Raw genomic sequence first — 16,332 nt, 5'->3', positions numbered from 1 at the left:
AGACAGTTGCTGGATTTATTAGTTAGCCTCATAGGCACTTAGGCAGTGGCAAAAACTAATGGGTGCTTGGGGCAAAAATGCCACCAAAGTGAACAAAACGCCCTGCAAATTCAAGATACCAATTCAAAGGCAAAACTAAAATTATCAATGTTACAATTAGGACTGCCCACTAATACTCAACTAAACGTTGGTCATTTTATTCGTTTTATCAGTTGGTTAGTGGAAAAAAAAAAAAAAAAGGTTTGTGAAGGGCAGATTATTTTGGGCCCTAGGAAATCAGTTTTATTTTTTTTCCAAATTCCGTTTTTTCCATTTTAATTTTTCTGGATTCCATTTTTTTTTTTTTTTTTTTTTTTTTATGAATTTTTCTGGACTTTTTTTAATGGTTAAATTTTATTAATCAAAGGCATGTATAATGAATTAAAATCATGAACCTTGTACAATCAACATTAATTTATTAAAAAGTAAAAAAAATTTTTAGGGCCCTATGAAATGTTCAATTTTTTTTCTTTCTGACCTTATGTTTTATTGTTACCAAATTCTGGGTTTTAGCATGTCTAATTGTTTGAATGCATAAAACAACTTTGATTTATTGTTATTAATAGCCTTATGATTTTTTTTCTTTAGAAATTCTGTGTTCATTCAAATGAAAGCATACAACATTAATTTATCTTTTAATTCATGAAAATTAAACTTTTTTTTTTTTTTTGGCAAACAAAGGGGATTTACTATTAAAATGTAAACATGAAAGAAATATTGTGTAACTATTCCTTAAAAAATAATGTTGTAATAATTTGAGTGTAGTAGTATTAGTACTATTACATACTGAGCAATTTTAATGTATTTCTGGCACAAAGTCTTCAAGTTAAACCAAACTTTTATTTTGACGGGTTGCCGGCGTGAATACCTTTAAATTTCTGTGTGTACATGATATGACACTAGCTGTTAGTTTTACTAAAAAAAACCCGGTAAACTGCTCATGAAGTACTCTCAGAGCAATTTTGGGGATGTTTTTTGTGTATTTATGTCCTCAGTTAGTGAGACGCCAGACGCTGAAATCACCATGAGCGTCACGCGTGCTTCAGTATGTAGTAAACAAATCCATGCTTCTGCGCCATTTATTAACACAGATAATTATTACTGGCTGGTAGGGATGCTCCGATCAGGACTTTTGCAGCCGATACCGAGTACCGATTTCTTATCATGGTGATCGGCCGATTCTGATGCTTTAAGCTTTATATATGTAATAATGTTATATAAATAATCACAAAAATTATTCCTTATACAGTGAACATTTTAATATTCCTTTAAAATGATGTTTATGTATAACGTGTATCAGGATACTTAATATAAGACAAAATGTGTCTGATGCAACCCAAGGCAGAGATGGGCTCGGACTAGAGTTGCATATTTATAGCCTTCAGACTTGACTTAACCTGAAATTACTCCAGACTTTACTCGACTCGAGGAAAAGGACTTGTGAATATTTTAAAAGCAACTCGAGTCTTTTATCCTTGAATACTTGTACAACTTATTTTCAAAAGGTGGACCTCATCCGCACCCCGGCATCCATCCGGACTGCGAGCCGTAACAGCAGCACCATTTTAAGTGAGCAGCACGTCAACAGCGGAGCGGAGCGGTTCACATAACAAGCGCTCAGGGTCTAAATGCGCTTTATTCGAACCCTTTCAGCTCCGTGCGCTTTCTCTCTCTCTCCAGACGTGCGTCAGCGTCAAGTGAAAGAGCTGCCGCGGTTATTTTAACAACAGAAACATGGTTCTATAACCTACGACTCAAACCAGATGTAACAAGACGTTTCTGATCTACATTTAGCATCATTAATCTGTAGGCTAAGAACATTTATATATTTATATATATATTTATATATATATATATATATATATATATATATATATATATATATATATTTATTTAAACACCAATTTGGAGAAGTCTTATGAAACTCATAAGGTTTAATACTGTCCAATATAAGACTGAAGAGGAAAAAAGAAATAGAAACATTAAAACTACTGAAAGAACAAAACGGAGTAGTTTGATCACAGTTATCCACGGGAGCTGCGGATAATCTGCGGGTCGGGTAATAAAAATGCATTCTGATTATTTGTGGGTGGATAAAATAAATCATAAATGATGCAATATTAGCTACATTTTTTCATTAGGCAGATTTCATTTGTGTGTGTGTGTGTATATGTGTGTGTGTGTGTGTGTTCGCCTGATCGGGAAGCTGCAGTGACAGAAACGGTGACATTCCAGATAAATTTTAAAAGGAGTAAAGCCTCTGTTAATGCTATTGAGTAGGCTAATATGGCCAAAGAAGATATTATGTTTTATAAATAAATGTTCATAGAGCGGCTGCGATCAGCTCGGCTCTAATGTCACTGAATCTGCTGTTAAAAATGAACCACCCATTCATCATATCATCATGCAAAACATACACGACATATAACTAATCTTTTATTGTTTCTCGAAACATCATAGCATTTCCACACCGGAGATTACCTATATCTTATACGTCGTCACGCATTGACGTCATTAAATTGCGATCGGTTCGTGAGATTGGCCAAATGTATGAGTACCGATCGAGTCATAAAATGTGATTATCTGCCGATATCGATCTCCATCCCTACTGGCTGGTGCTTGAGGTAATTCAAATGTTTGCTGATCATTCATCAACCTCAAACAGTACAAGTAGTTGCACCTTTGCACAGTTGTTTGCTCTGTTAACCTAAATAAATGTGTTTGTGTGGAGTGTGGAAGCTGTTAGTGCTTGACTGTCTACTGCATGACATGGAGGCGTTGGCACCATCACTGGCTCTTTTTTACCTGATAAAACTGGAAACAAAATACTTTTTTGCTCATTTTTGCTCATACAGATAAGATTGATCCATCATTCAAAACTGTAAAGGGTCTTCTTTTATTTGTGCATACTCACAATATCAACAAAACATTGTGCTTTTGTAAAATGAATAAAAAACAAACAGGACATACTTTCTGCCATCTCTGTCTCTGTGAACTGGAGCGCATCACAAAAATGAAGCGAAACTGTGTAGAGCAGTGCTTCCCAAACCTGTCCTGGAGGACCCCTTGCCCTGCACATTTCAACTCATCAGCTTGTTAGTATCGACTGCAAGACATGAATCAGGTGTGTTAGATAAGGGAGACATACAAAATGTGCAGGGCAAGGGGTCCTCCAGAACAGGTTTGGGAAGCATTGGTGTAGAGGATACTTGCCTCGCATGATAAATATATCCACAGAAAGCTTGAAGCCAACATTGACGCAGGCTTGTCTGACAAGTGCCTATGATCCAGGTCATTTTCACATTTTAATGTAGAAGGAGGTAAAATTTTATTCTAGATCATCTGGACGTGGTTATTCTGAATGAATGATGAATGAGTGAATAAGTGACTTCTAAAGTGATTCAATAACCAGGTCCAGATGCTCTTAGTTGCAAATTCTACCTGTTTACAAATAAATGGATTGCAGTATACCATGCATAACAGGTTTACAAAATATTCATACAGTACGTGAAAATCTGGTCTGGGATCTGTCTTAAATAATTACACGGGATCAGTGGTGAACTGGCAGATGGTTTACGAAGGGGAAAAAATACATTAATAAAGCAAATGCTTATAAATCGGTGGTTGTCTGAAAATGGTTGTTAGAGTAAGAAGTATGTCACGGTTAAGATGGTTGGAAACAACCCAACACAACCTTCAGTAGAGCACAACTGTAGATTTTTAAACCTTTAAAGACTCAACGTGCTCTTAAACGGATAGTTCATGCAAAAACAGCAAAAATAGTGTTGTCATTAAGTGAGGCAAAATAAAGATATGCCATAATTGGATACAGGTGACGTTGAATAGTAGGATCAATTGTTGATCCCTTTGGGAACCAGATGAGTGATGCTGTGAAGTTTAGTATAAAGGCGGACACAGGCTTATAGTCCTGATGTCAGCACAGCGTGGCCTCGCTCTCTAAAACAGCTCTGTTTACTCAAGAGCGCACAGCAAAAACATTCAGACACTCTCTCTCTTGTGTCAGGGTTTGGAGGTGGTGAGGGGAGCATGGCCACAAGAAACCGCTTGATAAAGACCCGCTTTAAGCCAGAGGGCATTTAGAGCCACATATAGGCTCTCTTCCAAAACACAGTGAACTGCATACGCAGGCAACATTTAAAGCATGTTCCCAAATAGAAGGCAAAACACTGAATATTATCTATATAGTTGTAACATGTATGTGTGTGATGATATAAAATGAGGGAATATTGTGTATATTATTGTGATGTATTACTCATAAAGACAGTAAGCCAATTTCACTCCCCTTTTTCATTTCATGCCAGCTGGTAGACGTTGCTTTCAAACGTCTCCATGTGTGTTTATGTGAGCGCTCTCTGAAGAGTATCAAACGTTTCTATTTACAACATGCAAACCAGTGTCAAACATTGTTAGTTTGTTTGTGTGTGTGAATCCATTCATTATAGCCAACAAAGTGTAACTAACCGCTGGTTAAATAAGAGTTTGATTGCTCAGTAAAGACAACTTTTTTTCTGAAAGTGTAGCTACAAACTGCACATTTTTTGAATTGACAACCATATTTAAATACAGGTTTGAATTTGAAAATACAGTGATTGACAGTGATGACCGTGGCAATGGACGGGATTAAAAGAATAAAATAAAGTGATACTGTATGTGAGAATAGATCTGTGCATTAAGTGGAGTGTAAATGTAAACTAATAAACCTGCCACTTGTTTAATGTGTTTGTTTTCTTGAAATAACTTGTTTCCTTGTCGCAATACCCACTTTTTCTCAAGGACAAATGCAAATATATACATAGCAAAAGTAAGATCTCAATTTGGGAGCAAGTACACTAAAATTCTATTCAATACAAAAAAAAAAGTATTGATGAAAACAGTCTAGTCAAATTAAATTGTCTTCTTTTTGCGTGTGCTATGCATTTTATTTTTCCGTATTGAAAACAATTGTCAAGCCAGTGCATTTGAGGAGCACTATGTGTCTATGTGTAGTGTTATAAATCAGTCCCTTATTTGGGTTACGTCTGAGTTAAGGATGCTTGTGTAGACTGTAGACGGTACTGCAGCTCACTGAGTTTCGGAACAGAACTAATAATTGAGGGTGAAATATCCTTTTTAATAATTCATAAAACAGACGTTCCTCTCAGAATCACATGATGGTGCACTTCTTCCTAGTATTCAACTTCATCTGTTTCTTAAATCACAGACCTACATTATAGTTAAATATGGCTGTAAAAATCTCTCATATTCTGAGTGTTTAATATTTACAGAGCTCAGTTATATGCAGAAGTCAAAACCACATTATATACAGTTCACAATCACTAGCTTCTAATGCAGTGACAGATAATGCATATGTCATGATTTAAGATCACAATATCCATAATTGGATACTTTAATATCTGGTAATATCCTGTCAGCCAAGCCAGGTTCAGGAGAGACACCGAATTATCATTTAGAGGATTTACTTCTGTATTTTGAGGAGGTTGTCACTTCTGTAATCGGTTACTTCTGTAATCTGTTCATTTACATTCACAGACGGCCCTCAGTAGCGCTGGCCATCTCTGTGTGGTGTATATCCTCCCGTTCATCCGTCTCACTCTGTGTGTGTGTGTCTCAATTCACAGAACTGTACGGTTTCGACGTTCTCATCGATTCCAACCTCAAACCATGGCTCTTGGAAGTGAACCTCTCTCCTTCATTGGCATGGTGAGCAATGCGCACACACACACTAATCTATTGATTTTTCAATTTTTTGTGTTTATGGTGATGTGTACAAAAACAACTTTTTACCAGGCTTTGGATGTTTGTGTTGTGCCTGTCTTATACCTACAAATGCAATTTCAGATCACTGCGTTGCACACTTTAAATTCCCATCACATACTGCCATCCATACAAGGACTTTTAGGCAAATACAGTGGAGAAATACAATCAAATGTGCAATTTTATGTCTCTCCTTTGGCAGAGTGAAAGGAGTTGATATGGAGTTTTACATCAGGCCTGAAAATTGCTAAATGAACAAGTATGTACTATTAATTTGGCCCTATCTGACTTTGCGCCACCTTTAGTTTTGACAGGAATAAAAATGATGCTGAGGGTTCAAAGTACAGACTTTTCAATAGATTGTACAGTTGTTCCAAAAAACTTTTGTCCAACAAACATTCCATAAATCAGTACTGAAACTTGTGAGTTTTGAAAGTTACATGCGATCCAGGACTTTCATACAGTGCATGCCATTGTAAAGACTGTAAGTCTATCCCTCAAAGCCTTTTTTTTTTATCCACATAAATTCAATACGGTGTGTCGAACATCTCTAGTATTCTCTAGTATGAGTAGAGCTCAAGCGGCGTCTGTAATAAATGGTGGGATCAAATCGAAACCTCCCAGAAACGCCGATTTCAAAGCGTAACACCAGAAGAGTGAAAGGATTTCCCGTTACAGGTGATTTGCAGGAACTAATCAACTGGAAGTTGTCAGGTCTGGACTTGTCCAAACTACTGGATCTGAAGCTTTGATGCACTGCATTAAGATCTTGTAAGGGCTCTAAGTGAGGCAACCAGTGATTTGAGTATGTTCCCAGACTGGTTTACCCAGGAATTACATACAAAAGAGCTACTATCTGATATGTGCAAAATTAAACAGACCTGGGCCCATACTCACAAAACATTTTATCTTACCACTTAGAGTTCTCCTTAATAGCAGTAAATATTTTTAGCTAAGAGTTTTCTCTTAAAACCTATTCACAAAGCTGCTGAGACACACTTTTACTAAGTTTACATTTATGCATTTAGCAGACGCTTTTATCCAAAGCGACTTACATTGCATTCAAGTTACAGTTTTAAAAAAAAAATTTATCTGCTCTTGCTTTCCCTGGGAATCGAACCCATGACCTTGTTGTTGCTAGCGCCATGCTCTACTATTTGAGCTACAGGAAAGAAGTTCCAGTAGCTAAGGAATAGAGAGAAGTCTTAAGCGCAGAGTGAGGGGGAGGGGTTTACCTCGTTGCTATGGATGATGCAGGGATTAAAGATCTCCGTCGCTACGACGGATTTCCGTTAATTGCAACGAGTCTATGACGGATTTCCGTCAATTGCAGGGTCCCGCCTGTCCTTAATGTCTTAAATTCACTTTTCACAATTTTAAGGCCGTAAATAGGCTTACATTCCTCAAATAGTGTAATAAATGTCTTAATTTCAGTTCTTAAATTAAGGAAAGATGAGGTGTATTCAGCCTGCTGAGGGGGATGTGATCAAAGCCTGGAGTGGAGTAAAAGCATGTTCCTCTCTCCTCTCGAAGCGTTCTGTAATCACTCCGCTCTGGATCCACTTCGGGTTTTCTTTTCCCGCTCACGGAAAAAGTGCTCCGTGTGTTCAATCCATTTTAAAAGTTATTCTAATGTGTTTTTTTTTTGCATGTCAGGCTACAGCTGAGGTAGAACTGAGCAATTCCAGCGTTATGGACGTGACATTCGCAGTCAAAACCTGAAATATAAATTCTCATAAATTGTATTCTTTACCAATATATTGAACCATCTCTTTATATTTTTCTAAACCCCTTAAAATTTAGTCCAGATATCAGAAAAGTATCAGTCTATAAACCTGTTTTATATTTTAAATGAGGGAAATACACATGCGTGACGGACGTGACGAAAAAAGACACGAGTTTCTGGGAGACAACATATTTTAGACTTTCTGTGAATTACAATACACAAACCAGAAGCAACAATATCTGCAGAATGGAGAAGGGTTGGCCATTTATAAAACCTAAAATATCAATTTTGTTTAAGTTTTCGTTTTTGCGTGTCAGAGGAAAAATAAATGTTACGGACGTGACATCTCTCCATTACGGACTTAATTTATGGAATTAATTTATTTCCGACTATGGAAACGCGTATAAAATGCTTTAAACACTTTAACGGAAACTTCTAGAGGGTGTTTAGTAGGGCTGCCCCCCACTAAGGATTTTTCTAGTTAACTAGTCGTTCGTTTAAGTCATTATTTAACTAATCACACATTTATATTAAGTCAATAGACCTATAATCCATAGGCTATTCCGCTCAAGCACACGCGTACAATTTTCCACAAGCAAAAGTAGATTAAATTAATGATTATTAATGTATAGAAAAATGAGACATTTAAATCATTTATCAATAAACTAATGTTTTCTTGTCGGCTGCAAGATGAAATTCACAGTGTTCGTCTCCACAGTAGCCTACGTGCCTTAGAGAGAAATGTAACCTTCATACAGATTATATAATCAGGGAGTATTTCATTTAGTTTTTAATTGATTCATTTAACAGTATACATTTCAAGCTATAGCTGTTTCTCTTGTAGCCTATGTGAGAGAGTTTTGTATAATTTTTTGAGACGTGCTCCAGTTCAGTGACAGACGGCAAAAAGCATATCCTGTTTGTTTTCATTATTTTACAAAATCACGTTTTTTTTTTTTTTTTTTTTTTTTGTCATTATGAATTTACATAAATAAAATCAGTTTCGAGCTGATTTTAATTTGTTTCATTATCAGGAAAAAGTGCAAGTGATTGCACGGGCGCCTGCCTCCCTGTCATGCATGCTCATTGATATTCCGCACAAACACTTAAATATGGGCCAAAAATGTAGCACATTTATATAGGTTAAAGCTAGAGTTTGGAATCACATTAAAATAAATCTTCACCAATCTACATGAGACAGATGCAGTTCTAACCTGAAAATAGAAGGCTATTTGACATTTTAAAATGATCTAACAGACCAACGCAGCTCCAATTCGTTGATCAGTTGTTGATCAAGATTAAAAGGATGCCGCTGAAAAAAAAATGTTTTAATGACTTGCTTATGCATTAAATAACTAAGATAAAATACAGGTTAATTAAAATATGCTGAACATATAGGCCCGCCTGCTGTACAAATATTTATGAAATAGACCGCGAATAAAACTGCAGATTCACGTTTTGCATCTGCATAAAGTGAATTAATGTAATATGCAATGATATGAAATTGAACCAAACAAGATATGTAATGAAAAAAAATATATATTTAGACAATAAAATAAATAATAATAAAAAAGATATAGGCCTAACCGCAGCATGCTCACAGAACACACACAATCTTGCGCATGAATGCAGCGCAGATAGCAAACAAGTGTTATTTGAAACACATAAAATGTTTAAATAAGATAATATTGACAATGAAAATTAGGCCTATATGATATTTAAAAAAATAATAGTTTTGGCGATTTGTCATCGGCTATACAGTCCGCCTGTGCATATTTATATGCAAATGCTTAGGCTATCTTCGCGAAGTTCTCGCAGAGAATGCGATCTCTAAAATGTTATTAAAATGGATTTCTTTATAAAATGTTATACGGTAAGCCTGAAACAGCAGTATAGCTTTATTAGTCATCAGCAACGAGGTAAACATGCGCGCCGGTATGCTATGAAGCATCCGTAGACTACAATAGATTTACAATGCACAAACCAAGCAACAATATCTGCCGAATGGAGAAGGGTTGGTCATTCACAAAGCATAAAATATAAATGTTATTTTAATTTTCGTTTTTGTGTTCAAGCACACGCATAAAGTTTGCCACAAAGCACAGACGATAGCCTAATGATTCTGAAAAAAAAATGAGACATTTTAATTATTTAATATACTAATGTTTGAGTCCTTGTCGGCTGCAAAGATGAAATTCAGGAAATCTCCACTGGACGTTCCTTTGCAGAGAAATGCATTCACAGATTACATAGCCTAATCAGAGAGTATTTGATTTCATTTTGAAATGGTTCGTTTAAAAGTAGACTTTACTTAGATACAGGGCTCTACAGTGCTACCATTTCAGTCGCATTTGCGTCTGAAAACTACTGCGTGCGACTATGAAACATATTTAGGAGCACCAGTGCAACTGACCCGATCAGCGTATTTGTGTTTGTGCTGAGGGAGCTTTAAAGGTTTCTAACGTAGGCCTACTTTCAACGTGTTTTTGCAGCGTTGAGTAATGTATCAGACGCATCCTCTCATTATAACAAAAAAAGTGTAGACAGCGTAAATAAGAGATTCATTGTGCAGTGTAAGGAGCTTCGTTGATTATAACGGAGTTTTGTGAGATCGCGATGAACTAAGATGAGGGACAGCTTTTAATGATTTTTAAGAGTTTGCAAATGTGATATTAATTTAATATAACAGTTCATTAAACAAGACGTTAATATTAAATGACTTATATTGTCTGACTACAACACTATTGCCTTATTTTGCTCCATTTCATCAACAAAAATAGTTTCAAACAAAGTCCCAGCCAAGCCGCAGCGCTTCTTCATTCAAACACAGCGGTGTTTCATTTATGAATGAGCTGTGTTTTTAAATTAATCTAGTAAGTCAATGAATCAATTATGAAAAAAAAAAATTTCAGTCAGAAGAATTTTTTTCACTTTAATCCCTGATGATGTCATCATGCTTACTAACTACGCTCACAGTGATTGGCTGCTCTCTGTCAGAGATTTATTCATAGAAATATTGTAAAGCGCGATATTATGCTGCCATATTCAGATAAAGGTTTAAAAATGCAGGTTTAGTGTCACTAATTAAACAAGTATATGTTCAGCTAATTGTCAGTCTCTTACATGTGTGCTTCTCGTATACAATTCATATAAACAGCCTTTTAATTAATAGAGTAGAATAATCGTGGCTGATAGTAAGACATGCAAACGTAAAAGAAAAGCAAACTGGACGCAAGAACAGCTGTTACTTCTTGCCCAACTGGTTAATAACAAGGATATAATCAAAGGTGAATTTGGAGTTGGGATAACCTCCAAAACCATAAAGATGCAGCGTGTTTCTAAAATATTTACGTTTCGAGGCAGATTGCCAGCGACAGCCATTTCAGGAATAGATTGTGATTTAGTCTTTGTGACTTAGGAGTCCTCTTCACTACTCCTTACCTTTCACATATTTAGGAGCTAGTTTTAGCGCTTAAACGCTTTGTGAAATACTATTCATGGAGCAAAAATGTTAGGAGTCCTAAATTTAGGTTGACACACCCATTATTTTTAAGCTTTCGTCCTAAATCGGCAAGTTATGAGCTACTTTAAGCCTTAAGATGTTTTGTGAATATGGGCCCTGATCTCCGGGGTAGGAAAGTAGGGCTGTAGGAGGAAAAAAAGGAGGATGCAACGATCAGCTCCTTATGGACAAGGCAATCATCTTAAATGACATGAAGAAGAAGAGGAACGTTCAGTATGGCATATATCAACAAAGCATTTGACAGCATTTCCCTCAGTCTGTGAACATACCAAACAGACCCAGTCATCATCGGCTTCTTGGAAGGTGAAGCGTTGGAAATCCAACCTGCGGTTCCATGCCAGTGGTTGCATAAAGGCTGGTAAAAGCCATTAAATGAAGAGTTTTCCAAGGCAGTCTCACAACCTAAATCGTGGGAGCCCATATTATGAGATGAAGAACAGCATAAATCTTGTCAAGTTGCTCAGCAGTGACATTCAGAAGCTCCAAAAGTGATGAACTGAAGATCTTAATAGCCAGTGGCCCAACAAGAAGTTCAACAAGATGATAAAGGGATTTCAGAAGCCAAGTACCCTCTATTCTAGATCAGAGATAAAGTGCAGAAATACAAATAAATGCTTCCTTAAAATACAAGATAACAAACAATACTCAAAAAAAAAAAATGGACAATTCGAGGAAAGTTCTTGATGAATACTTGAGTCAAACGCAAACCTGCCATTAAGTGGACTTGTCAGCATGCTCATAAACATTTGTGTGGTGCTTCTAAAAATGCACAGACTGCACTGGTTTGGGTTCAAGAATTTATCAGAGGTAAATCATCTAGTTGTGTAGATCTTTGAACCCCATTGATTTTCATTGTGTGGACAAAAAAATTCTAAATTCATTCAAAAATGTTAATTTGTGGGCGAACTAGCCCTTCAAAAAGAGATGCGTCTTTCTAGGCAGTGACAGTGTTCACTGTGGATTTAGGTTGTATTGAAAACTTTAAGGTGCTCCAAAATTTGACTCTTGTATGATTTCAATGACTTGAAATGTAGTGCATTAGTGAAGTTATGATGGTGTTTGTAGCTTGACAGTATAAATCACCTTTAATTAGGTGGAAATGAGCAGCTTGGACATTCTGCCCATCTTGTGTTTCATGGAAGAAAGAAAATGATCATGTTACAGCACACACTGTATTGTGCTTCTTTTAAAGTCTTATAAATCAGAATTATTTATTGGCCCACAAGGTTAATATAACAGTGCACCAATGCTTTTTTGTCTTTTTATATTTCTAGTGATGCTCCTCTTGATTTAAAGATAAAGGCCAGCATGATTACCGATATGTTTTCTCTTGTGGGTAAGTTTCCTTTTTCCCAGGCTCAGAGTCCCAGTCGTAACCCTGACCAGTCCTTAACCACTTCACCTCAGTCTCATGTTGTGAATGTGCATGTATGGTCATGTTCTCAAACCACAGAACAGCCATAACTGCAGGTTACTGTGGCCGTGGCTTTTGTCATGTGGGTCACATTTGTTTGGTCTGCAGTAAGACCGGTTAAGAAGGAATGTTGTGCTTTCCTGGCATACATGAGGGTTTGTGGAAAACTCAGACGAAAATCACGAAATTTTGCAAAATTTGGATGAATAAATACATAGTAGGGCTGCACACAATGCAATGACAATATGTGAATATTCAAGTGCAAGAAGGCTACTGTTGAAATATAAGGTCTGAACTTCCGTTCCAGAGCTGCTCTGAGAGTCACTTCACCAGTATTTCACCATTTCTTTTGAGAAAATGAACATCAAATACACTCAAAGCTCTTCACAACAACCTGCCAAAAGCTTGGTTAATTAATAAAGCTCCATCCATCCATCCATCCATCCATTATCTCCCGCTTATCCGGAATCGGGTCGCGGGGGCAACAGCCTAAGCAGGGAAACCCAGACTTCCCTCTCTCCGGCCACTTCGTCCAGCTCTTCCAGGGGGATCCCAAGGCGTTCCCAGGCCAGCCGAGAGACATAGTCTCTCCAACGTGTCCTGGGTCTTCCCCGAGGTCTCTTCCCGGTGGGACATGCCCGGAACACCTCCCCAGGGAGGCGTCCAGGAGGCATCCTAGCCAGATGCCCGAGTCACCTCACCTGGCTCCTCTCGATGCGGAGGAGCAGCGGCTCTACTCTGAGCTCCTCCTGGATGACTGAACTTCTCACCCTATCTCTAAGGGAGAGTCCAGCCACCCTACGCAGGAAACTCATTTCGGCCGCTTGTATCCGCGATCTCATTCTTTCGGTCACTACCCACAGCTCGTGACCATAGGTGAGCGTGGGAACATAGATCGACCAGTAAATCGAGAGCCTAGCCTTTCGGCTCAGCTCTTTCTTCACCATGACAGATCGATGCAGCGCCCGCATCACTGCTGACGCCGCACCAATCCGTCTGTCGATCTCCCGCTCCATCCTTCCCTCACTCGTGAACAAGACCCCGAGATACTTGAACTCCTCCACTTGGGGAAGGATCTCATCCCTGACCCGTAGTGAGCACATTAATAAAGCTCAATATGGCAAATGGGGCAAACATCTCAAAAGCATTCATTATGAAATAAAACGAGTAAATTATGACAGAAATGTTACTGTTGTACAGTAAAATGTATTTCTCAAAGTAATAATGACAATAATAATACAGTTGTTAAAAGATCTTTATGGAATTTCATAAAACTTTATCCATGTTTTAATTTAAACCATAAATCTTTTTTGTGCAGCATTTTGCCAAAAATGAAAGGAATTGTTCAAATTTCATTTGATTACATTTTAAAGCTTAATTAAATCATTAAAGTTTTATGCATTCATGATTACCAGGTCACATTCTCTGGAGACCGGCAACGAGGAGACAATCGTTCATCAAACAACATTTATTTATCCAATCACTAGAACGCAGGAGACACAGAACACAAGGAATGACATATAACCACTGACACCAGACTCAGGGAACACAGGGCTTGTAAACAGAGGAGTAAACTAGATAATTAGTGACACACAGCTGGAGACTAATAAACTGATAAACCTAAACGGGGACAGGAACAAACCAAATATGGGCATGAGAGGAGGGGAAACACAAGACACAGGAAGACAGGACTGACATTACCACAATTTCTGATAAAAAAAAAATTATTACATCATAAAACAGAATCTACAAAAATTAAAATGAAAAGAAAAGGGAGAAAATAAGATGGGTTTTTCATAGGGATGTAACAATATTAAAACCTCACAATCCGATATTATTGCGATATGAAGTCCACGAAACGATATTTATTGCGATTATTTAAAAAAAAATAAAAGACAAATGAAGAATTGGGAAAACTTAACATTTTAAATTTAAATGATTCTATCTAATGCACTTTGAGAGTTCAAAATTAAGAGCTCCATCCCATGATCTTAACTAAGAAAACTTAAGTCAGTGAAATGACTTGTACCTGAACTTTAAAGAGGACTCAACTCTGTTTTTATTTGTGATGTACCGTCTCAGTCTAGATTACATTCACACTGCTGTTTTAGGAAACCAAACTAATTAGAATAGAATAATAATAATGACAGTAGTAGCCATATGTTGTAAAACAACTGCAGTGTCAAATATTTTAACGGGTATATTTACAGTACAGTAGGGAAATTACACTTCTTTCCTAATTTCTACACTTGAAAGAGATATATTGAATTTGGATTTAAACTGCTAGCTGTAAGCTATTCATACTGCACTTTAAGCTTTTATTTGGACAGAAACGACAGTAGAGCTTTTATTTTGAAGGAAAACTCCAGCTTCAGTGAAAACAGGCTTACAGAAACACGTCTCACTACACATCTAGTGAAACGCTGTAATCATCTGTCACGAAAATAAAGCATAACTGGTGGCCGCTGCGTTCCCAAACGTGTGCTAAACTCAGCACAAGCAATAAAGGAGTTCACTGCATTCATTCAGTGTGAACGGAGCCGTTCTGAGGAGCAGAAAACACAGACGATCGTCTGAACAATTTGTGTGCTTCGCTTTGAAATGCACAGCGCAATCAGACTTAATGAAGGGATTGAGCCATATTGTGCTTTCGGTTTTATTTTGTTTGACATATGCTACTGTGCCAAAGCATAATGGCCCAAAATAAATGTATTTGAAAAACTACACTTTTTGCACGGAAGACCTGTTGTTTCATTGACCTGTTTGTTGACCACGATAATATTGAGACAATTTTGCTATCGCAATATGGTGATATTGATAATATCGTTACATCTCTAGTATTTCATAGGTTTCACGCTGGGCGTCTCCTGTCTCTCTCACTAAATCCATAATAGGGCATTGTTGCCTGCTGGTGGTTTTGCGTCACATTCTTCCAACCTCAAACTGTGTGATAATCAAATGTGATGTGTCTGAAAAGCAATGAATTACCTTGCATCAGAAGCACAGTGTTAAAGAGTTACCTGCAGGCGCTGTTCATTAGCATAAGATGACTTACATGAAGGAACTGTCAGCAGATCATTAGACGCTTGCTTGCATGAGTCATTGAACTGTCATAGTTTGGCTGAAGAAAATACCTCTGCAGCGCTCATGAAAATAATGATTGCTCAAGGCAAAGTTTTGTTCTGCTTACTCAATAGGCTGTCCCCACTCCAAAAGCTTTCTGTGACGCCACAGAAAGGAACGCTCACTGTAATGATTGATCTCTGTACAATGACTGTTGTTGATTGCATGCAGTATTTTATCTTGTTTGTTTTATGGCAATGTCTGTGTAATCCACATTTCTGATGATAACTTGACATCATTTTTGGATGTCTTGCCACAGATCAACTCAAGACTATTTGTTCATTCTTTGTAAAAGTTGAAGATTTCGATTCTGGCGACAGATTCGTTTGCTATACTTTTGTTTATGAATGTTTAAACATTGTATGTATTATAAATATGCATTATAAAAACATTTTTGAACAGTAATATATAACATGTATTATTGCAGAAATTCTAACATGAAACAGAACATTTGATCTGATTTGATATCACCTTTTTCTAACTGTATTGGTCTGTTATTTACACACACTCCATCACACATCTGAATGGATAGACCCAAGCTAATTATGAATAGATTGTATTAAGCTTCATCAAAGGACACTCTTGTCTGAACAGCAACTGTTTCTTGTGCTTAGGTTTTGTGTGTCAGGATCCGTTATTACGACAGCCGCGTCCCGACAGAGCTGGGATTGATTCAAGAATGAAGAATCCTCCGCAGAAACCTCAGGTAATATTACCCACACTTTGAGCTTA

At 37.2% G+C, this 16,332-nt stretch overlaps 1 protein-coding gene across 1 annotated transcript in view; it reads left to right on the top strand.

Annotated features, from left to right (window-relative positions):
• LOC306886349 (tubulin polyglutamylase TTLL5-like) overlaps positions 1–16,332 on the top strand; it is a gene marked incomplete at both ends in the record, with an annotated part of 62,924 nt that overhangs the window by 25,261 nt on the left and 21,331 nt on the right. The window contains 3 exons of the mRNA XM_079443390.1: positions 5,679–5,760; positions 12,338–12,399; positions 16,215–16,306. Of these exons, the coding sequence (XP_079299516.1) occupies positions 5,679–5,760; positions 12,338–12,399; positions 16,215–16,306 (236 nt within the window). The remainder of the gene's footprint in view (positions 1–5,678; positions 5,761–12,337; positions 12,400–16,214; positions 16,307–16,332) is intronic.

This window comes from Barbus barbus (genome assembly GCF_936440315.1).
Source record: "Barbus barbus genome assembly, chromosome: 20".
Classification (NCBI taxonomy): Eukaryota; Metazoa; Chordata; class Actinopteri; order Cypriniformes; family Cyprinidae; genus Barbus; species Barbus barbus.
This window is presented reverse-complemented; position numbering and strand designations above follow the sequence as displayed.